Consider the following 25,059-nt stretch of genomic DNA (forward strand, 5'->3'; position numbering starts at 1 on the left):
AACTTGTTAATAGCTTAACCTGTCCAACATAGTTGATACTTCAACCTCAAGGTGAGGGGAGGTGAAACAGGGTTTAACCTGTCCACTATAGCTGATACTTCAACCTCAAGGTGAAGTGAGGTGAAATAGGGTTTAACCTGTCCACCATAGCTGATACTTCAACCTCAAGGTGAGGGGAGGTGAAATAGGGTTTAACCTGTCCACTATAGCTGATACTTCAACCTCAAGGTGAAGGGAGGTGAAATAGGGTTTAACCTGTCCACCATAGCTGATACTTCAACCTCAAGGTGAAGGGAGGTGAATCGGGGTTTAACCTGTCCACCATAGCTGATACTTCAACCTCTAGGTGAAGGGAGGTGAATCAGGGTTTAACCTGTCCACCATAGCTGATACTTCAACCTCTAGGTGAAGGGAGGTGAATCGGGGTTTAACCTGTCCACCATAGCTGATACTTCAACCTCAAGGTGAAGGGAGGTGAAATAAGGTTTAACCTGTCCACCACAGCTGACACTTCAACCTCAAGGTGAAGGGAGGTGAAATAGGGTTTAATCTGTCCACCATAGCTGATACTTCAACCTCAAGGTGAAGGGAGGTGAATCGGGGTTTAACCTGTCCACTATAGCTGATACTTCAACCTCAAGGTGAAGGGAGGTGAAATAGGGTTTAACCTGTCCACCATAGCTGATACTTCAACCTCAAGGTGAGGGGAGGTGAAATAGGGTTTAACCCCTCCACCATAGCTGATACTTCAACCTCAAGGTGAAGGGAAGTGAAATAGGGTTTAACCTGTCCACCATAGCTGATACTTCAACCTCTAGGTGAAGGGAGGTGAAATAGGGTTTAACCTGTCCACTATAGCTGATACTTCAACCTCTAGGTGAGGGGAGGCGAAATAGGGTTTAACCTGTCCACTATAGCTGATACTTCAACCTCAAGGTGAGGGGAGGTGAAATAGGGTTTAACCTGTCCACCATAGCTGATACTTCAACCTCAAGGTGAAAGGAGGTGAAATAGGGTTTAACCTGTCCACCATAGCTGATACTTCAACCTCAAGGTGAAGGGAGGTGAAATAGGGTTTAACCTGTCCACCATAGCTGATACTTCAACCTCAAGGTGAAGGGAGGTGAATCGGGGTTTAACCTGTCCACCATAGCTGATACTTCAACCTCTAGGTGAAGGGAGGTGAATCAGGGTTTAACCTGTCCACTATAGCTGATACTTCAACCTCTAGGTGAAGGGAGGTGAATCGGGGTTTAACCTGTCCACCATAGCTGATACTTCAACCTCAAGGTGAAGGGAGGTGAAATAAGGTTTAACCTGTCCACCATAGCTGACACTTCAACCTCAAGGTGAAGGGAGGTGAAATAGGGTTTAACCTGTCCACCATAGCTGATACTTCAACCTCAAGGTGAAGGGAGGTGAATCGGGGTTTAACCTGTCCACCATAGCTGATACTTCAACCTCAAGGTGAAGGGAGGTGAAATGGGGTTTAACCTGTCCACTATAGCTGATACTTCAACCTCTAGGTGAGGGGAGGTGAAATGGGGTTTAACTTATATAGCACTTATATAGCGACGTGCATGTGTGTGTCTGTGTCTGTGTCTGTGTGTGTCTGTGTGTGTGTGTGTCTGTGTCTGAGTGCGTGCATGTGTATGTCTGAGTGTGTGTGTGTATTAGGGGTGGGGGTCCTTGAGGTTCCTGCTGCAGTATTTGAATATTTGCACACACCCCACACTCCCCCCTTTTAATATTTAATCTCTGGCTTTTAATATAGGGCCCTGACTATGATAATATATTACATTATTTATTAATGTCAATAAATCAAAGCATGCATGGATTAGATGCATTCGTAGTGCTAGCCCACTGAGATACCATGACGCAGTTTAACATGAATACCCCACTCGATCACAGCATATTGACTCCGAGCCGACCAACCCTTGTTTTAGCCACTTAATGCTGAGCACCAAGCAGGGTAACAACAAGTACCATCTTTGAAGGTCTTTTAGTAAGGCTCGACTGAGGTACCCCAACCTACTGCTCACCAGTAGAATGCTCTATCCACTAGACCACGGAGGCGATATATACTCAAAAGAACTTAAAGAGCAACTAAACTGTTCATATGACTATAGTTAAACTGTCATAGCCATTCTTTTAAAATTGGGTATTCTTTAACATCTTTTGAGTGGTATACAAGAAACACGTACAAAATGATAACCACATGTTTGAAAAGGTGCCTTTCTGTTCACAGATTTCTACAGCTCCTACTGACCCTGCTACTTGACAAAGTACACAAAAAATGCAAGAAAGCAATATGAATAAATTAGTACATTTTCCATGTGAGAATAATCAGTTCATGGCTATAACACGTTTTGAATTGGCACCCTGGGGTGTACATCATGCTCTTATTCCTCTGTAGCGTGAATGAGAATCATTGTTTTGTCACGCCCTGGTTCCTGACGACTGTGCACCGTGCTGCTTCTGCACACAGGAGTTACTGGGTCAGGCCATGAAGTTTAGGATGCAGGCAAATAGATATTAAAGAGAGATTATTTACAAAAGGCCTTGTATTATTTAATAGGATATAAGAGCCGTATTGCCCGCATGGTGTTTCCTTAAGTGACTTTGTTCAAAATATGCCACTGTTCATCTAGCAGAGAATGGGTACCTGGAAGGATACGATGGTAATGTAACTGTTAACCAACCTTCTAGCGCCTCACTGGCAGATTTGTTTGTATACTCCCCAGGGAGCTGAGAATGAAAATTGAGTACCCTAATCCATTGACCGGCGGAATAATGTTGTGCTTTGAGCAGGCTTTAGGGTGTGGAATTGGTGCATTGTAAATATGCACATTATAATTAATATGCACATGCATAGGGATGCTGCCTTGCTGTTGGCTAATCAGCTCCTACAGACAAAACATCAACAGATTTTCTAACGGTGATGGGCAGAGATTTAATCTTGAGACCATCCAACAGGAACTTGTTAATAGTTAAAACTGTCCACCATAGCTGATACTTTAACCTCTAGGTGAGGGGAGGTGAAATGGGGTTTAACGTTCCCACTGGTATACCATGCCACAGTTTAACATGAACACCCAACTCAGACACAGTACACTGACTCCGAGCCGAGTAGTCCTTGTTGTACGCCTGCAATGCAGAGCACCAGCCGGGGTAACAACAAGTATCATCTTTTAACGTCTTTTAGTATGATATCGAACCCCAGACCTTCAGCTCTCTGGGCGGAAGCTCTACCACTACCACGGAAGCAGTGGTTATCACAAGACAGTCAGCAATGAAAGGACATGTTCTCTTACACTGCCAGATGGAGCCCTATATTGAAAGAAGTGAAGTTATCTATGCAACAGAGTACAGGTCAATACAGTTACTCTCTCAAAGAAAAGTCCATGGGTGTGTAGTATAGGCAAGCCTAGATATGTGTACAGTACATCTAAGGATGCCAGTCTCTTATAGGGACAACTTGTTCTTATTTCATAATCCAGAAATTATGATTCAAACTAATAATTATTGCCTTAGAGACTTATGCAAGTCTAATTCTCCAATTACATCAAGTTTTCCCATACACGAGCCTCTCCCATGTCAGCTACCTGCCACGCCCTCCCATCAATATCCTCTGAGAAGTAGCGCTGACATTGCAAATATGGTCTTTAAGTGTCTATATCTTACATCACTGTCCATTATTACATCCTTATACCATTTGTATAACACTGTTTCTAAGTTGAAACATACAGATAATAATATGCATATGCAGATGTTGGTGATAATATAGCTTCAAAGTTATTTGAAAATGAAATAGATGCTTAAATCTTATTGAACCTCTATTTAGACGTTGCTAGGCTAGGTGGGTGAGTGAGTGAGTGAGATGGGTGGGTGGATTGGTTACTGGGTGAGTGGGAAACATTGTTGGTTGGATTGATGGATGGGTTAATGGAGGGATGATGGATGGAGGGGATAATTGATGGATGGATGGAGGTGAGGTAAGGTGAAATTGTGTTTAACGTCACGTGCATTATTATTGCACTCACATAACAATGTGCTTGCTTTGTTTGTGTGTGCGTGGCTGCTTGTACTAGTCCGGACTATTGCTGTTCTGTAGTGCTAGCCCGCTGAGATACCATGTTGCAGTTTAACATGAATACCCCACTCAGACACAGTATACTGACTCCGAGCCGACCAGTCCTTGTTTTAGCCCCTTAATGCCGAGCGCCAGACAGGGTGACCACAAGTACCATCTTTTAACGTCTTTTGGTATGATGCGGCCGGGGATCTAACCCCCGACATTCCACTATCCGGATGGATGGTTGGTTGGTTGGTTGGTTGGTTGGTTGGTTGGTTGGTTGGATGGATGGATGGTTGGTTGGATGGATGGTTGAATAGAGATGATGGATGGATGGATGGATGTTGGGCAGGGGTAGATTTGGGCTAAGGGCTGGGTGGACTGATGGCTGAATGTGTGCATAACAGACTGGATCTTAATGACTGAAAACAACAAAGTCACCACACTTGGGTTAAAAATTTATCGAAATTTGGCTATGTACCAGCCAGGTGAACACAGATAAACACCTCAATATTCAAGTCAAGTGGGAAACAAACAAACCTACTAATCATGAAGCCTCAAGTCTCTGTTTGCTCTGTAAGAAGGTGAGGCCCACACTTGACTGAGGCCCTGAAGTGCCAGAGCCCACATGGTGTTGACTCTTCATTGCTCATAATGTGAAGTAAGGTCATGCGGCATTTGTTTGTTTGTTTGTTGTTTAACACAGCACTATAAGATGGTGGTCTGTAAATAATCGAGTCTGGACCGGACCGCCTCCGTGGTCTTGTGGTAGAGCGTCCGCCCGGAGAGCGGAAGGTCCAGGGTTCGATCCCAGGCCGCGTCATACAAAAAGACGTTAAAAGATTGTACTTGTTGTTACCCTGTCTGGTGCTCGGCATTAAGGGGCTAAAACAAGGACTGGTCGGCTCGGAGTCAGTATACTGTGTCTGAGTGGGGTATTCATGTTAAACTGCGGCATGGTATCTCAGTGAGCTAGCACTATAAATCGGCATCAGTCCGGACTAGTACAAGCAGCCACACACACACATACACGTGCATGCACGTCGCTATATAAGTGCAATAATCTTGGACGCGACGTTAAACCCAATTTCACCTCACCTCACCTCGAGTCTGGACCAGACAATCCAGTGACTGACATCATAAGCATTGATCCATGAAACTGGGATACAAAGACATGCATCCACCAAGTCAGCGAGCCTGACAACCCGATCCTGTTAGTCTCCTCTTACAACAAGCATAGTCGCCTTTTACGGCAAGCATGGGTTGCTGAAGACCAATTCTACCCCGGACTTCTCGGGTGTACACACAACTTTCACCCGTATGGTGATGAAACCTACCATCCATCCATGGCCATCTTAGTTAGAATAACAATGACGTTTTAGATGTTGAGTAAATGAGAAATCAGGATACCTTATCAGAACTATTATTCTGCCAAAAATTACTGAAGATCAATCTTTCAAAACACATTTTGAACTGATATTTTTAGTTTTAAATATCAAATAATGTTAGTATGTCTGTATACTTAGTTTACAACACATCTTTAGGGGTCATCTAGTTGATGCAGAGGTCATCCAATAAACTCACTCACTCACTCACACATCCTTGGAAATAACAGTCAGTCAAGCCATGACCGGGAAACTGTCTAAAAGAAGCAGCAACATTCACACAATACAACAGAGTTGAACTAGATCTATATCACATCCTACCATGCGTACAAACAATCTGAATTCAATTGTATGCTGAAAACATATTAAATGAACCATTCAGCATTGTCTGTGAAGTCTTCAATGTTTTCAGATGGGCTGTTTATCCTACACACTGAGGTCAGCAAACAACATGACAGAACATGAACATCAATCATATCTCCACAGCCTGTCAACAGTAAACAAACATCGCAGACAAGCGTTATGAATGTTATCACCCAAGATAACATAAAATGTTTAACAATCCTCAATCTACAATATGATGCCTGCTCAGAGTTTGAAGGAAATATTATCTTTGGTTCTCTTCAATTTATTAAAGTTTTTTTCACATTCTTACTTTAACCATGTCCTTTATTATGTTTTATTAGAATTATTTTATTATTCCTCAGTACCAGCTTTCAAACAAAATCCTTTCTCTTAAATGTTGTGTCAAATGGGCTTATTCTCACGTGAGTGAGTGAGTGAGTGAGTGAGTGAGTGAGTGAGTGAGTGAGTGAGCGAGCGAGCTGGGTTTAACCCCATTTTGAACTGTGGCGTGTCAGCTTCATGTGGTAGGAATGCCCGAAGTGATGTTTACCACTTTGGGCTTTTGGGTTGGTTAAATCATTTTACCATCTTCCAATAAAATGTCAATTAACGTTAAAAAAATCCTGTGATGACATGTAAAGATAAAAACATATATGAGGAGGGATAGAGCTGGCTTACTACTCCATTACCACACAACCTAGTTTACACCCAGTCAGAGTCCCGTGTCCACGCTAATGGCAAGAAATCCCTTCTTTTACCCATCACCATGAAAAGCAATGAACCTTCACTAAGCCTTCAGACAAGGTGCTTCGACATTCTTAAGAGGAAAACCACATTGATACCATGGCTTAACCTTGAAACAGAATTATTACTTTTGGACTTTCAGTGGCCTCTCTCATTTGTTAGCTTACCCAATTGGGTCTTTGCTGTCTGTGTCAACAAAACCTTACCACCAAGTCTCTACAAGAAAATGTGAACTCATAAGAAAATTGATATGAGGGTATTTTGCCTGTACGAAGATGGTGTAGACAGCTGGGAATTGTGGAACCTTCGACTATCATTAACTGACCTGAGAATGTCCGGGGTGAAATTACAGGGTTGGCGACGGCACACAATGCCCGGTACAATATATGTCTACAACTAATATCATCCCCCATTGACCTCAGTGTGAGACCATCACTTGCCCGACAGCTCCCTACTTTGCTGGGCGCTCTCCGAAAATACCCATCCCGTGAAAAAGCCATTCATCTTCATAACAAGGACTGGGTGTAGTGATGGATGGATGGATGATAACTGGAGTTTAAATGGTAATAGCTGACTGATCGGTTTCTCTGCCCCACAAGATGTGAAGAAAGGCTGGCTGACCCCTATTGAAGCCACTTGGCCTTGCAAGTATTTGCTGTTAAGATGCTGAGCCTAAGCCCTGGCTGGTATAATTCCCTTATTGTTGCCATGCTGCTGATGCTACTTGTCACTCAACTAATCCACTTCATGGCACTTGGAACGGTTCACTATAAGACCATCAAACGGACCATCTGTTATATTTATGGAAGAAATTAGAGGTCTTACGACATATATCTCAAAGTTCAAAACATAAGGTTTATTATCAAGGGCACTAAAGATGAACATAATTTTGTAATAATGCTTAATGCTATAACTATAATAACGGTTATTAAACCTTTACTGGTAGTTATTATAGTTTTAAGCACAAAGTATTATTACAAAACTTATGTTGATATTTAACGTACATGATATTATCTCCAAACATCAAGGATAATAAAGAATATATACTAAAGATGTATCATAACTTCTCACATTCACCTTTTTCATAGTTATGTTAAAAAATAGTTAATTTCATATTTTCAAAATTATTACTGATGAAAGAGTTATAATAGAGCAGGAGCAGCCGCAGATCCCTGGTCACAGATCCCCCATGGATCCCGCAGTCACAGATCCCCCAGTCACGAATCCCCCTGTCACAAATCCCCCATGGATACCCCAGTCACGGATCCCCCTGTCACGAATCCCCCTGTCACAGATCCCCCATGGATACCCCAGTCACAGATCCCCCTGTCACAAATCCCCGTCACAGATCCCCCATGGATACCCCAGTCACGGATCCCCCTGTCACGAATCCCCCTGTCACAGATCCCCCATGGATACCCCAGTCACGGATCCCCCTGTCACGAATCCCCGTCACAGATCCCCCATGGATACCCCAGTCACGGATCCCCCTGTCACGAATCCCCCATGGATACCCCAGTCACGGATCCCCCTGTCACGAATCCCCCATGGATACCCCAGTCACGGATCCCCCTGTCACGAATCCCCCTGTCACAGATCCCCCACGGATCCCCCAGTCACGGATCCCCCTGTCACGAATCCCCCATGGATACCCCAGTCATAGATCCCCCTGTCACGAATCCCCCATGGATACCCCAGTCACAGATCCCCCTGTCACGAATCCCCCATGGATACCCCAGTCACGGATCCCCCTGTCACGAATCCCCGTCACAGATCCCCCATGGATACCCCAGTCACAGATCCCCCTGTCACAAATCCCCCATGGATACCCCAGTCACGGATCCCCCTGTCACGAATCCCCGTCACAGATCCCCCATGGATACCCCAGTCACGGATCCCCCTGTCACGAATCCCCCATGGATACCCCTGTCACGGATCCCCCTGTCACGAATCCCCCATGGATACCCCAGTCACGGATCCCCCTGTCACGAATGCCCCTGTCACAGATCCCCCATGGATACCCCAGTCACGGATCCCCCTGTCACGAATCCCCCATGGATACCCCAGTCATAGATCCCCCTGTCACGAATCCCCCATGGATACCCCAGTCACAGATCCCCCTGTCACGAATCCCCCATGGATACCCCAGTCACGGATCCCCCTGTCACGAATCCCCCAGTCACAGATCCCCCATGGATACCCCAGTCATGGATCCCCCTGTCAGGAATCCCCCATGGATACCCCAGTCATGGATCCCCCTGTCACGAATCCCCCAGTCACACATCCCCGGGTCACGTATCCCCCGGTCACGGATCCACCGGTCACATATCCTTCGGTCACGTATCCCCAAGTCACGTATTCCCAAGTCACGTATCCCCCAGTCACACATCCCCCGGTCACGGATCCCCCAGTCACAGATCCCCCTGTCACGAATCCCCCTGTCACAGATCCCCAATGGATACCCCAGTCACGGATCCCCCTGTCACAGATCCCCCATGGATACCCCAGTCACGGATCCCCCTGTCACGAATCCCCCATGGATACCCCAGTCACGGATCCCCCTGTCACGAATCCCCCTGTCACAGATCCCCCATGGATACCCCAGTCACAGATCCCCCTGTCACGAATCCCCCGGTCACAAATCCCCCAGTCATGAATCCCCCAGTCGCAGATCCCCCAGTCACAGATCCCCCGGGCACAGATCCCCCGGTCACATATCCTCCGGTCACGTATTCCCAAGTCACGTATCCCCCAGTCACACATCCCCCGGTCACGGATCCCCCTGTCACGAATCCCCCTGTCACAGATCCCCCATGGATACCCCAGTCACAGATCCCCCTGTCACGAATCCCCCGGTCACAAATCCCCCAGTCATGAATCCCCCAGTCGCAGATCCCCCAGTCACAGAACCCCCCAGTCACAGATCCCCCGGGCACAGATCCCCCGGTCACATATCCTCCGGTCACGTATTCCCAAGTCACGTATCCCCCAGTCACACATCCCCCGGTCACGGATCCCCCGGTCACGGATCCCCCGGTCACATATCCTCCGGTCACGTATCCCCAAGTCACGTATCCCCCAGTTACGAATCCCCCTGTCATGAATCTCCCAGTTGCAGATCCCCCAGTCACGTATCCCCTGGTCACAGTGCCCTCCTCTGTCTGCTTGACAAAGTTATTGTCCAGGCTGCAGACATACAAACACATACTGCAATACCTGTCCAACACAGCTGTCACCTACTCTATGTAACAGCTACTCACAATCGATACATTATTAACATTCCATGATAAAAGTTCTCTCTGAATTCTAGCTTTTTCTCCCAATTATTAGCGCACTGCATACTTCAGTGTATAGGGGCACCATCCAAGTGTTACAATAGCCTTGCCAGCTCTCTGTATTCAGGATTCTGCAGCCGTTCTGTAGTAGCCAACCTATAGACCCTTACTGAATACTGAACATCCAGTGGAAATCGGACTACACATATTTTTAGATTGGGTTGAGTAAATATGTAGTTAAATATTACACTAAAGTCGACAAGGCGGGTGGAGAGAAAAAGCAGTTATATAAATATTAACTTTAAGTTCTTCTTTTTATTTCAATAATACTTTCCAAGCTGAGCAATGAGTCAGTGAGTGAGTTTTGGTTTTACGCCACTTTTAGCAATATTCCAGCAATATCACAGCAGGGTACACCAGAAATTGGCTTCACACATTGTACCCATGTTGGGAATCGAACCCAGGTCTTCGGCATGACGATAAGGCAAGAGCCAAACAGCAAGGATAAAGGATATGTATACAGATTTTGTAAAATATGTCTAGTGTGAGAAGCTAGGATCATTATGAGCAATACTTCATCCATGACATTAAATATTTGCAATCTAATTGTGAAGCCAAACAACTATCTAGGTGATGGAAGTCTGATAAATTCTCAAATTGCTGATGTTATACTCATGTATATATATCCTTAAAGCTGATGAGGTTAGGTGAGGTGAAATGGTGTTAAACGTCTCGTCCAAGATTATTGCACTTATATATAGCGACGTGCATGAACGTATGTGTGTGGCTGCTTGTACTAGTCCGGACTGATGCCGATTTATAGTGCTAGCTCACTGAGATACCATGCCGCAGTTTAACATGAATACCCCACTCAGACACAGTATACTGACTCCGAGCCAACCAGTCCTTGTTTTAGCCCCTTAATGCCGAGCGCGAGACAGGGTAACAACAAGTACCATCTTTTAACGTCTTTTGGTATGACGTGGCCAGGGATCAAACCCAGGACCTTCCGCTCTCCGGGCGTCCGTTCTACCACTAGACCACGGAGGCGGTCTTAAAGCTGATGATGCAGATGAGACAGTCACATGACATCAGCATCATCAGCGTATTTCATCCATCACATGATCCTCATGTCCAGTAATTCTAAATATATGTCTGTTAACATTCCCGCCTCAATCGACAGTTTGTTTGTTTGTTTGTTTGCTTGTTTGCTGTTTAACATGGCACTTAGCAATTCTTTTGCTATATGACAATGACTAGTACATAATCAAGTCTGGATCAAACAATCCAGTGATTGATATTATGAGCAACGTACGCTACCATCAGGTAAAAATGACACACAATCAACCTCGTCACTAAGCCTGACCCCCCGATCCATGTGATCACCTCATACGACCAGCATACGTTGCTGGGACTTGTTCTAACCCTGAATCCCCATAGGGTTCTCAGATGCAGGGGTGGCCCAGTCGTCTAAGGTGCCGCAATTCGCTGTGCAGAGTTGCGTCCCTTGGGCACGCCAGAAACCTATGATTGTGGGTTCGAATCCCGGTTCGCCCGATTATGTTTCTAGGTTTGTCAGCACCACACCCGTGCTCGTGGGTTTCACCAAAGTTGTTAACGTCCGAGACATGCATCACTTCGGGCTTTCGCCCACATTAAGCTGACACGCCTTGATATAACTGGAATACTATTAAAAGCAGCTTTAAACCCAACTCACTCACTCACTCACTCCCATAGGGTTCTCAATCGACAGAGTAGAACAAGTACTAGAACATCTTATTGAGGACAACCACACAAGTAATTTAGGAGCGCAGGTTGTACTTCTTGTAACATACTTTGACGTGTTGACCATGATAGTATGAGACACAACTAAACTAACACAAAGAAGAGGCTATCTTAGTCAGCTATTATGATTCAGGATATTCTTATTCATTACAGAACTCAAATGATTTGAGAAGAAAACATTTAAAAAAATAAATCTATACCCATGAACCTCAATCCTGATAATCACTTAGTCCTGACATATTATCTAGAGAAAGAAACATTATATCGAAACAAGTATCAAAACAAAATAATAACTGCAGGGCATCTTTTAAAGCTTTGTTCAAATTCACCCAAGTCTAAAGTTCTGTATCCTAACATCTATCTTTTCTCAGTGCACGCCTTCAACCTATTCATCAATATCAGTGTTTGTCATAACTCATGACAACTTCCTTTTAGACCTGCTCTGTCAGAGAGATGTCGCCACAGTGGTTTGACAAATAGCAACAAAACATGCAGTCAGGATCAGGATCAGCGAACAATGTCTTTCTGTGTTGAAAGGAGACGTCATGTACTCGAGTGCAAACACTGTCATCATGGCATGGTCCAACACCCACTCCAGCCGGCGGCCATTGCCAGCAGCAGCGAGCATTTCAAATGATATTCTGATGACCTACAGTGCTAACTGAATGATTCTGTTCCAACAAATTTATAGACCTTTTCAATGAATATCTCTTTTCACCATTTAGCTATATGTACAGTCTATGTACACCAGTAGTCTATTGAAGAAGAAATATATTGAGATCAATATATCAGAGTATAAGAAATGATAAATTAGTGTACCATATGTTCTTGAGTATAGTGCGCACCCAAGTATAATGCACATACCCCTCTAGCAGATTCAGTATTTTGGAGAAAAAAATTCAAATATTATGTGCAGAAAAAAATAACACCTTACCACTTCAGCGAATTCCGGTAAACGAACGGGTGATTAGAAACTTGGTCAGTACAAATTTGAAATTTGAGATATAAATCACCAGACATGTTGATTTACAGTTTAAATTGTATTTTTTGTTCTGCTAGGCATTGTTTTACATCCAGTTATTGACTATTACTGATTTACACACTTGAACTACTTCAGATCCTGAGTGGTGAATACAAAGAAAATAAAAGTCATCAATATCTAATCAAATGTTGATTGTTTTTTCAAACGTAACACCAAATTGGTAACTTCTTTGATTGTAAGGGATTAACATTTGAATCACATATTTGAGTTTTGCAGACTATTCAATCAAGTTCTGAAGTTGATATATATTTTGAAACAGAATGCGTTTTAAGGAAGAGAATATGGTTGTATCCTTATGTGTATCACTTCTAAATGTCTTTCAAAGACCAGAATGCATTTTGTTTGGAGGATATAATATTTTCTTTTCATGTTAAAACTGTCTCCTTGTCATTTTCAAAATGTCCACATGTTCTTTGTTCCATAGAGTTCTCAATAGCAGCCAACATTCAGCAACGCTTCTCACTCGGTATCATGGCAGCTAGCAGTTATAGATTCATCACACTAATAAACAGATACAACCGACCCATATGTACTCTGTCTTCCAGCACCCAGAGAAAACATTCAAAAAGGAGTCCAACCCAAGTCTACAATCATTCCAAGTTCCGTTCTGATTTTTTTAATTTTGTATAGTGAGAGAGTGAGTGAGTGAGTTTATGCCACTCTTAGCAATATACCAGTAATATCACTGCGGGGGACACCAGAAAAGGGCTTCACACATTGTACCCAGGTCAGGAATCGAACCCGGGTCTTCAGCGTGATGAGCAAACGCTTTAACCATTAGGCTACCCGACTGCCCACTATTTTGTAGATACATATTTATAAATCATATAACTGGGACTAAATGTTAGTCTAACCCATTTCAAGAAGAAGAAGAAATGTAAGCAATGTTAAAAAGTGTTTCAATCTCTGAATGAAAGATGTGACTTGAACAGTATCTGAGACAGAATGTGTTTCTCACAACACCCTGTCTACATGTGTTCTTTGTATGAAAGTCAGCTTATTCAATTCAAGGAATCTCATTTTGTTGTCTTTTTATCCAAATCGTGAACACTGATCTTTATATACATTGCATTATGTTGTAAATATGGAGAGATGTATTTCACACCAATAAAGAGTTGTCATTGCACGCATGATCAAAGCTCCTTTATGCCTTCTCATAAAAAAGATTCAACCATGTTTAAACTCTTAACAAATAAATCCACAGTATCTATCACCATTCAAATCAGTGTATGTGTATTTCAAATTTATATGAAAGGTTCCTTGTCAGGCAATCCCCGGCCGGCCGGCCATACTGTCATGCTTTCTATACTGTTGTACTTACCTCCGGTGTTGAATAACACTTCAACAACTTTAGAGCTCACATGGGATAAAAGATCAGAGCGTCAGCAAGTGCCGATGAACATACCTTGACCTTATTTTTAATTCCACAAAGCGATCTTAGAGCTACGACTGTCGTAAGTCTATGTTAAAGTATGGGAGTTATGATCATCTTAGCGCTAAGATCGCTTTGTGGAACAAGGCCCAAGGTATACCTGTATGCACACACGTCCTCAAATAGTTCAAGTTTCTTGTGTTACTAATAATTATGTTATTAAAGTTTTCATTTTCTTGCAATAAAATGAATAACACAGGAACAAAACAGTTTTACAAAATTGAAAATCAGGCGAATATATCTACTTTGAATGTGTGTGGAAAATCTGTACCAAACCCTCAATGCAGAGGGCGTTGACCTTCAATAACTGAGTGAGTGAGTACGATTTTACGCCGCTTTTAGCAATATTCCAGTAATATCACGGCGGGGGACACCACAAATGGACTTCACACATTGTACCCATGTCGGGAATTGAACCCCGGTCTTCGGCGTGACGAGCGAACGCTTTAACCACTAGGCTACCCGACCACCCCCTTCAATAACTGTCCCACTACTACAAGAACACCCTTAGAGTCCAACCAATACCTTGTGAATCTATATGTACTTTAGTCCATGTTCTACTGTCAGCAACATGCTTCACCTTTTCAAGAGACACAGGCCACAAATATAAATTTTTACCAAGAAGACATATGGCTACAAGTATTTTTTTCCAGGTAGCCAGTGGGAAAATCAAGAAGTCAAGCCAATAGTGTAGGTAGCCCAATGCGTTTGAAATTACCTTTTATCATATGTACAAGTCATAGCACTAGTCTTGGAACTGTATATTAGTGGAAACTGTACTTGATTTTTGTTATGTATGACTCGAACAATGATGCAATTTAGGTTACTAGATTATATAGGTATATGCTTGCTTATCCAATGAGTATTGTCAACTGAAATAAAACACTAATTACATTAATGTTTCTGTATTTCGGTTCATTGTCGACTTTAGGAGGAATTTATTGTGAGTACAATTATTAACAGACGTCTCTTCCAAGATCAACTATTATTTATTTGTGTGTCTACATATATGTAGCAATAGAATTTAGTCGCCACAAGATATTTTTCAAGGTAGTCATTTGGCTACCTCTGAATTTTAGACAATAGACAAATTGAAATTTAGGTCGCATTGGCGACCATTTTAGTCGCAATTTGAGGCCTGAGATATGTTCATGTCTCAAAGTGAAATATTTAATAACGACTCCAGGGGTGAAATGCATGTCTTGCTCTGTAATATGTTTCTGAACGAGCGACAAATAATGAACGACAGATTGTAAAAGTTTAACCTGTATCAATGACATGCATGTCTGATCGGCAAAAAGTTTCTAAAAGGGAGTATAAACGACAGACTGTAAAAGTTTAATCTGTATTTAAATGGTAACAAACATTTTATTTCTTCAAAATACAATTGCAATTCATCATATTCAGAATGTCATATTCAATGTCTATTCTTCGTATTTAATGTTTGCATATGGTTCAACAAGTTTAAAATATCTTGTCATATTAGAACCAGACCGTGCAGTGGCTGAAAGACAAATTTCTATGGGATTTTGATGGCTTTGTCCACCGATTCAGAACAAGCCGTATCCCTATGTGAATCCATGAATATGACCCCGAATATCTTCCAGTGTTAACAGGTAATAAAAATAGGAAAATTCTTTCCTGTGTTCGTATATTTCTCAGGTGATCTGTTAATTCTATTCATTCAAGTGTTAACCAAAGACCATACAGATTGCCATTAAATATTTCCAAGTGTTCAGCTTAGTTTAACAACATTCATTGAAATCATGGTTTTCTCTGGAGAATGCTGTGAACCACCCAAGCATCAAATGGATTCAGTCCAAGATGCGATTTAACTAACACAATCTTTATGCCATTGAATACTAAAAGGCATTCTTAAATGTATTATTATGTACAAAACCTTCCAAATGGCGTGCTTTTTTTCTTGGGGGAATTAGTCAGCAAAGAGATGGAGTAACAATTTTATTTACAAGAACAACAAGAGTTTGCCACTAACGTGGTTATATCCCCCGCCCCTGTTGCAGAATTTATGACATAATTTAATCTAAACAAACCCTAACCTTTTTTAACCGAGGTGGAACTTGTCATGGAAATTGTAGAAAAAAGAAGTCCATCTTGTTGCCATGGAAACGTAAAAAATAAAAATTTCAAAAATTTCTAAATAGCAAACTGCACCAGTTCAGCATGTACCTGACAAACCTGCAAAGTTTCATGAAAAGATATTGAATGGTTTATGCTCTGGAAACGAACCCTACTTTGTTAATAAACAATTTCTTAAGTATAGCTGTGGATGCGGGAGAGAGGTCTGCTTGGTATGAGTGTCAAACCCCTCCTGCTTAACATTTGGCTTCTGTGTGCATTTATCAAAAATTAGAACAATGAAAAGGAATATGATTGGTTGTTGACACACAATGGGGTGTTCCCTACGGTAAATGAATGGCTAGACAGAGGGGAATACTTAATCCTGTTGGACTGGCACTAATCTTGTTGACATATATACTGGGTGCTTGGAAAGAGATTAAGGTATCACTATAGATGAGCTTGTATGGGGCTAATCCTTAATGAGTCTAAATTGAAGTATTCGATTGTTATTCGAATATAGATGATGACAGATTTACGTAAATAAAATAGTTCAAGGCAATCTATAAAACTATGTAGACATAACTTTTGTTTTATTGAATAGTATGTCTGGGAGATGGGATCTTGTTACCTAATAGGCTAGTATTTATTTAAAAGTTTTAAATCTATTAAACAATGTTGACATAACTTTTGTCTTATTGAATAGTTTCTCTGGGAGATGAGGTCTTGTTACCTTAGGCTAGCATCCCTCTAAACACTATAACTGAAACTAATAATATTTTGTATCTGCATTTTTCCTAGATTAATATGTATTACTCGCTGTCCTATAATTATATGAAATTTTGTACAAATGTTAAAACATGATAACTTATAAGGCACTTGCTGTGGATCTAATTATTATATGAAAACTTAGTATAAATGTTATATCATGATACATGTCTGTCCATAGTACAATTTTATGAAAAATCCTTAACCTAAATAATTTAGGTGAGAATTTGAATCTGTAAAAGCTCTAACAAGCCTTTTCACTTATAGGATATTTATCATAAAGATTATAGTTTTAGACACCATCTGTTTTGGGTCATGTCCAATTTACTGAACTCCAGAATGTATATTTGAATAAATGAGGGTGTCTAGTTTAACACTGAACATGCGGCTCTAAGTCGTTGATCACTGTGGTAAATCCAACGTCCTAAACACGGTACTGATAGTCACGGGTCATAAAGTGAGCCATTAGGGACTCTCATGCTCCGATCCACGGTGACACTCCCCCTGACTGTGGGACACTAAAGGGTCCAAAACCATGGTAATCTGATAATATCCCACAATGTCACCATAAACACCATAGATACGTCCAAATAGTGCTGACTGCACCGTAAAACATCATTCACTGAAACAGTGCTGACGTGTAAAACAACATTCACTGAAATAGTGCTGTATGTACCGTAAAACAACATTCACTGAAATAGTGCTGACCGTGCCGTAAAACAACATTCACTGAAATAGTGCTGACTGTGCCATAAAACACCATTCACTGAAATAGTGCTGACTGTGCCGTAAAACAACATTCACTGAAATAGTGCTGACTGTGCTGTAAAACACCATTCACTGAAATAGTGCTGACCGTGCCGTAAAACAACATTCACTGAAATAGTGCTGACTGTGCCATAAAACACCATTCACTGAAATAGTGCTGACTGTGCCGTAAAACAACATTCACTGAAATAGTGCTGACTGTGCTGTAAAACACCATTCACTGAAATAGTGCTGACTGTGCCGTAAAACAACATTCACTGAAATAGTGCTGACTGTGCCGTAAAACAACATTCACGGAAATAGTGCCGACCGTGCCGTAAAACAACATTCACGGAAATAGTGCTGACTGTGCCGTAAAACACCATTCACTGAAATAGTGCTGACTGTGCTGTAAAACACCATTCACTGAAATAGTGCTGACTGTGCCGTAAAACAACATTCACGGAAATAGTGCTGACTGTGCCGTAAAACAACATTCACTGATATAGTGCTGACTGTGCTGTAAAACAATATTCACTGATATAGTGCTGACTGTGGTCTAAAACAACATTCACTGAAAAAGTGCTGACTGCGGTCTAAAACAACATTCACTGATATATGCTGACTTCTAAAACAACATTCACTGAAACAGTGCTGACTGTGGCCTAAAACAACATTTACTGAAACAGTGCTGACATGTAAAAGTAAAACAATATTCATTGATATATGCTGACGTGTAAAACAACATTCATTCAGTCTGATGTGCTGAAGGCTGTCTACCTGCATTAAGGTGGGATAACAACGAGGGGAGTATGAATGAGTACTTACTGCCTCGGAGTGTACCGGGTGCACAGCAAACAACAGCCCCGCGGTGATCGAGCACTCTCTTGGGATAGAGAACACGTTCCGACACATGTACGTGAAAAGCATGGAGACAATGGAATGAAGGACGACATTGACGATGTGAAACCATGATGCAGTGCCCTTGCTTAGGCTGTAATCCCATCTGAAACATAACCACACGGGTTTCATACAACGAAGACATCACACGCCCTGTCTTGGCCTGCAGGATCTGTAGAATTAACAAAATGAGCAAATCTTTAAAAACTTGTTGTCAGAAATATCCACGAGATGTGGAATTCGTCGTTATTCATTACACCTGCATGTTTTGAACTTATAACACTTACTGTTCATCTAAGACTGAAATGTGAAAATAAGTTGGTTTTAGAGGTTTCAGAAAGTGGTTTTCTTTGACCATAGCTATATTTCTTCGACGAGATAAAGACAGGACAAACATATATAATTTGCTTTAAAGATTGAGATTGTCAGCCTTTCACTTGTTTAAGTCTTACTGTATTTTTATCCAAAACGTCCAAAACTAACTTGATATTCCCTAACTTTCCCCATTCCTAGAACCAGATCTGTTTGTAAAACTTTTTTATTAGTGGTGGAATGATACAGCGATACATTGTTGTATGTCAATATGAGGCCCTCAATACCAAACATTTATTCACAACCCCTGTATCGCGATACAAACAAAACATTACAAGTTACATTGGTGTAAAAATATTTGTGTATAATAACAGATTAATATACTAAACGAAACTGGTCAAACTACATTTTGCTGTTCAGTGAATATTCACAGTGTTCGCCAGATGACTAACTTGACAAGACTTTTGAAATTAGAACAATAAATCTTTTTCATTTTAATGTTCTTTAGTGGGCAGCTGATCCTCTAGTTATTAAACAGTAAATCGATGACAGGCTTTGGTGATGTCTTAAATTCAATTGATTTGTATCATATCAGGACCCTACCGTATCGTTACACTTCTAATCTAAAAGACATTTTTTATCAGCAACTTATTAAACAAGGTAAAAAAACTAGTATCCACAATATTTCATCTCACACGCCATGCTTGGTGACAGTTTCAAGAAGGAGACTGTTGTAAAACAGGGACAATTTACGAAACCTACATAAATATACTTCAATCTGTTTTTCCTTGCTGCTGACAATGTTCAAGTTTCAGTTTTGACAGTGCCCGACACCCTGCTGTGGCAGATTTATTGTTAAAGAGGATCAGCGCTTCCTGAAGGTCTGCTTGCATTAAACTAGGTCTCAACTCAGCATGAGTCAATTACAAAAACATTTATTGAATCGACGTGCGCCCAGGAGACGGGAATAAATATGAAAAAAAAAATTGTCACACACATCCTGACTGTACGTCAACTGAGAGCCTTTGACAGTGAACTGTCAGCGTACTTGGAGGAGCATGCATCCGACACTCAATATGTAGGCAGAGTAAATATATGCACGACTACAATAAGCCGCCCTGTCGGGTCATTGATAACTGGGGTTCCGCTGAGCTGCAACCTGGGAACAGAGGGGACACTGGTGCTCCCTTCAGTCCCCAGTTTGCGCAACACCAGCGGATGTTTCTGTACTTTGATGTTGAAGTCAATAAAGGACAAACCAGATGAATAATCAGCGACAAATGTACAAGAAATATGTTGGTCAGAGTTGTGAAAATTTTGAAATTGAAACCAGATGGTTATTTTACAGAAGTGAGTGAGTTGGGTTTAACGCCTCATTTAACATTTTTCCAGTTATATCATGGCGTGTCAGCTTAAGTTGGGGGGAAGTCCAAAGTGATGCAGGCCTCAGATGTTTACCACTTCGGTGAAACCCACAAGCACGGGTATGGTGCTGACAAACCTAGAAAGATAATCGGGGCGAATCGGGATTCGAACCTACAAACATAGGGATGCAACTCTGCACAAAAAGTTTTACAATGTATATAGTTGGAGGACATAGCATCTCTTGGGTGAAAAGTTTCACAATGTATATAGTTGGTGGGACATAGCATCTCTTGGGTGAAAAGTTTCACAACGTATATAGTTGGAGGGACATAGCATCTCTAGGTGAACAGCTTACTGCCACACTCAGCAATATTCCAACTATATGACGGCAGCCAGTAAACAATCAAGCCTAGACACGACAATCCAGTGACTGATATTATGAGCAACAATCAACACCCTCAGGGCATGTTCACACGCCATCAACCAAGCCACCGAGTCTGACCATGATGATCCATTAAGTCGCCTATAATGACCAGATCATAGATTACTGGGGGCCAAATCTATCCCGGAACCCCGGCTAACATCACGGTAGCCAGGAAAGTTAGATATAGAGACACAGTATGACTATTCAATTTACTGAAGTATAAGACATCAGTTGATGAATAAATGGTTAGAAAAAAATATGCGTCCATATTGATGAAAATAGTCAGGTGGCCACCATTCCACCATTACAATAGCTGCAGTGAAACTCGTTTTAGAAGAAGATGAGATGTGTCTGGCATGTGATACAGGAAGGTGTTGCATTGTCCACTGAGACTACGTATCTCTACTAGCATCTTGGAACACTTTGATACAATCTTGACGTATCCTCAAGCTTATTAAAACTATTGAAGATGCACAGAGCTGTCAAAATACAGAGTTTCAAGAAGGCTTTGCTAAAATTGATCGCGATGAGATGTCGTCTTAAGGACAACAAAGTCTTCACAGCCAAGATTCATATTATGTAAAGACGTAAGATCAGACTACGATATAGGGCTGGGAAGGGTAACTCAGGTACTCGGGTCGGGTGGGTTGAGTAGGACCTTTCTACCCACAGGACTACCCAGACCTGTGGTTAGTCATGTGATAATAGTTAAATGACAATAACAATAAAATTCCATGGTTACACTAGTACTGAACTTATTTACATCTCCACATACGGTTTAGTTTGTCTACATAGGTAGTTTTATTAAATTAGTGTAAAATGTTTTTAATCTTATGCTGAGCAAACACATCCAGTCATTGATGTGTGCCACAGTTTGGTCGTCTAACACAGCTTGGCATAATGTTTAGTATTCATAGCAAGGACCACACGATACAACCACTCCTTGTTCATTTGGTCTTGAACATGTGCTTAGTCAGGTACTGAACATGTGCTTAATCAGGTCTGGGAACATGTGCTTAGTTAGGTCTTGGAACATGTGCTTAGTTGGGTACTGAACATATGCTTAGTTAGGCCTTGAACATGTGCTTAGTTAGGTCTTGAACATGTGCTTAGTTGGGTCTTGAACATATGCTTAGTTATTTCTTGAACATGTGCTTAGTATGGTCTTGAACATGTGCTTAGAGAGGTCTTCAATATGTGCTTAGTTAGGTCTTAAATATGTGCTTTGTTAGGTCTTGAACATGTGCTTAGAGAGGTCTTGAACATTTGCTTAGAGAGGTCTTGAACATGTGCTTAGTTAAGTCTTGGACATGTGCTTAGTTAGGTCTTGAACATGTGCTTAGTTAGGTCTTGAACATGTGCTTAGAGAAGTCTTGAATATGTGCTTAGTTAGGTCTTGTACATGTGCTTAGTTAAGTCTTGAACATGTGCTTAGTTAGGTCTTGAATATGTGTTTAGACCTGCTGTTTTTTATGGAAAGCATTAACTTCACCTTGTGCTTACTGTGTGTAGGTCAGTTTATTCATATATAACTGTAAGGCCACAGCCCCATAGTACAAACAAATTATAAGGTCTCATTTCTTAATAAGATGGCATGATATATACATAGAGACACTGTGTGTTTGATAAAACTTTAATGTTAGATAATGTCTTATTTCGTTATTTGTGTTTCCAGACTAATAGAATTCAGGGTCTATAAACACAAAATCTGAAGATGTACCTTTAAATGTAACGTAACCCCAGCAGCCACGGCAGAGAATGTGATCTATGATAACGTGGTCATATCCTTTACAGAGATACACGCTATCTACCATTTGGCAGACACTGTTTATTTTCATTGCTGACCTACCCTACATAGTCACTGTTCCTGAGAGGGGCTATACTTACCTATCTTCCTAACTTACCTGAAGCACTTTATTACCTATTGGTTGTGGGTGTTTTAATGAATTAGTGTATGTGTATGCACGTGTGTGTTGTTAAACGCAGCATTCAGCAATATTACAGCAATATGAAAGCAGCCTGAAAATAATTAAGCCTGTACCAGATAATCCAGTGATTGATATAATGAGCAACATTTCTTTGGGTTGGGATGATAAGCAATCATCCAAAGCAATAACCATGACAACCTGATCCACTGCTGGGGCCTATTTACCTGGAATCGCCACATGGGGATTAATTCAGTAATCTCAAACTAACCACCTTTTTCTTTACTTAAAACCCATCTGTGACATCATTCTGTTGTTTAAACGCTCCATTATTTTTTAGGAGTTAGAGTTGTTTGTAAGTATACAATATCTTCAACAACACTGAATTAATTTTCACAGAACTATTTTTGGGGACAAGTGAAAGATTTCAAATTTTGCTGGGAAATTATGTGCCGCCAGCTGGGTTCCAACCTGCATCGTATGATTTGAGGACATCTAATAGTCGACCACGGAAATAGGGACACATGACCATATGGTGTGAAATTATCTATTAAACAGTTTCAAATATTTTCTCAAACCTATTATCTACAAAATCATATGTGTATAATGTTGTCTTACAGCAGGGTATCCATAACAATGTTCACATTTATAGCAATTAGATAAACCTTTGACGAGAAAATAAATCAGGTAAAAATATATAACTTTGTTTAAGGCTCTATATTTTTTATAATCCCTGTCAGAATGTATTTACAACACGCAAGCGATTTGTAAAATACTAGTTAAGGACCCCACGAAATTATGAAGAGCCGTGTTTTGTTTCATAATATTACAGAAATCTTACCATGTCCAATGAGTCCAATTTATCAAATTCTCCTTATATTAAAAGTTTAAAAATAAAACAAAACTTTTGAATTATCACCCTACTGTTTACGATCAGTGTAAAAGTGCATTTCTCCCAAGGCACCACATCATCTGTATAAAGATGCTTGATGACCCAGCTTCATTGCATAGGTGTGTCGCCCCGGTTGTACCACCTGCGTAACTATTAGCTTCCAACACATCAACTCTGACATTATTGTGTAACTCCATGCTGTCAGATCCTAGTAGTGTCTGACCACCAACTCACTAACTGCAATACATTTCCCATAACCTATGAAGTCCTATCTTATCTACATTCTTCATGACAACAAAGGCTTGTAACCTGACAGATACCTCCTATCTACACGGATGACCGTCAACACTAACTAATATATCAAACAAGGAAGTAATCCCAGCATATATTCACTTCACCACACAGGTACATTGACTTGATGGCAACAGACAACAGACCTTTTCCATTTTACAGTACATAGACTTTAGACTTTGTCAAAATGAATACAGCTTTATGTCAGAATCATTTACCAGCCATGTTGTACAGTGTGGTCCAGCTAAGAGGCATTTTTCTATATTTCAGTTTTACAGATCAACCAGCCCAGCAAAGATTTTTAGATTTCTCATAATTTTTTTAGCATTAACACAAGGAGAGGACTCACTTGATGAATCGGGTGGTCCATATTTGACAGACAAGCCCAGTTTAGCTGATATTAGTTACCTTAAATATGACTCAACTACAGTTCATAACATCCATTGTGGTTCACAGCATCCTACTAATTACTTATAACGTACTGCTACTTTTGCCTAGTGTATTGTAGGTGTCTTGCCTTCTCTTAGAAACCTTGTGAAAGGTAATACTTTCAAGTGAGACCTTGCTCAAAGGTTTAATTTTCTACCAAAACCTTGGAGTCAAGTTTCAACTATAACAAATATCATTAGGTAATTGCCCTGCTGTATATCGTATGTTGTGAGATAGTAAGATGTACATATAGGGTTAAATTAAACAGAATCTACTTTTAACAATGACATCACAATCATGAAAACGATGTCCTAGTTATAAATTCCACAACAGCTGTTGCACAACCAGCCAGAACGGTAAATCCTGTTCTGAATGTTTGTAATATTACTGTATGCACTGTGTGAATAGGTGTGACAGACACCGTGACAGTGCTTGATGGCAGACTCATCTGTCAGAGGGACAAAGGAGCGCCATTCCTGCCGTCATTCTCCTCAATCACACAGAGACCTCTCTCTGCTCATCAAGGAGAAACATTACATTTCTAAAACATTTAGGATGTTTCGTCTTTCAGATTTAAGAGATGTTCACAACAGATAAACAAAACTGCAATCTCAACTGATGTCCTGAAGTCTTATAACTGTGTCTAAATCTAAGTTATGTTTTATTCTTTCTACCTCATAAGTAGTCCTAGGATTAGCACTATAACAAACACCATTGTTTGAACTTTGGATATTTTAGTCTTGTAGATGATGGAGATGTTAAGCTCACATCTAAGATGTTTATCCCTACAACTGTGAGGGTGATGGAGTAGCCAAGTGCTTACAGTAACAAATGTTAAATTTGG

General features: G+C 41.1%; 1 protein-coding gene across 2 annotated transcripts in view; it reads right to left on the bottom strand.

Moving 5' to 3' along the window:
* LOC124140323 (protein O-mannosyl-transferase TMTC1-like) overlaps positions 1 to 25,059 on the bottom strand; it is a 91,210-nt gene that overhangs the window by 60,981 nt on the left and 5,170 nt on the right. For both annotated transcript variants that reach the window (XM_048383703.1, XM_048383704.1), the window contains exon 2: positions 18,506 to 18,683. In XM_048383703.1, coding sequence (XP_048239660.1) covers positions 18,506 to 18,683 — 178 coding nt within the window. The remainder of the gene's footprint in view (positions 1 to 18,505; positions 18,684 to 25,059) is intronic.

The sequence above is a fragment of the Haliotis rufescens genome, unplaced genomic scaffold (genome assembly GCF_023055435.1).
Source record: "Haliotis rufescens isolate VD_foot unplaced genomic scaffold, xgHalRufe1.0.p SCAF_5, whole genome shotgun sequence".
Lineage (NCBI taxonomy): Eukaryota > Metazoa > Mollusca > Gastropoda > Lepetellida > Haliotidae > Haliotis > Haliotis rufescens.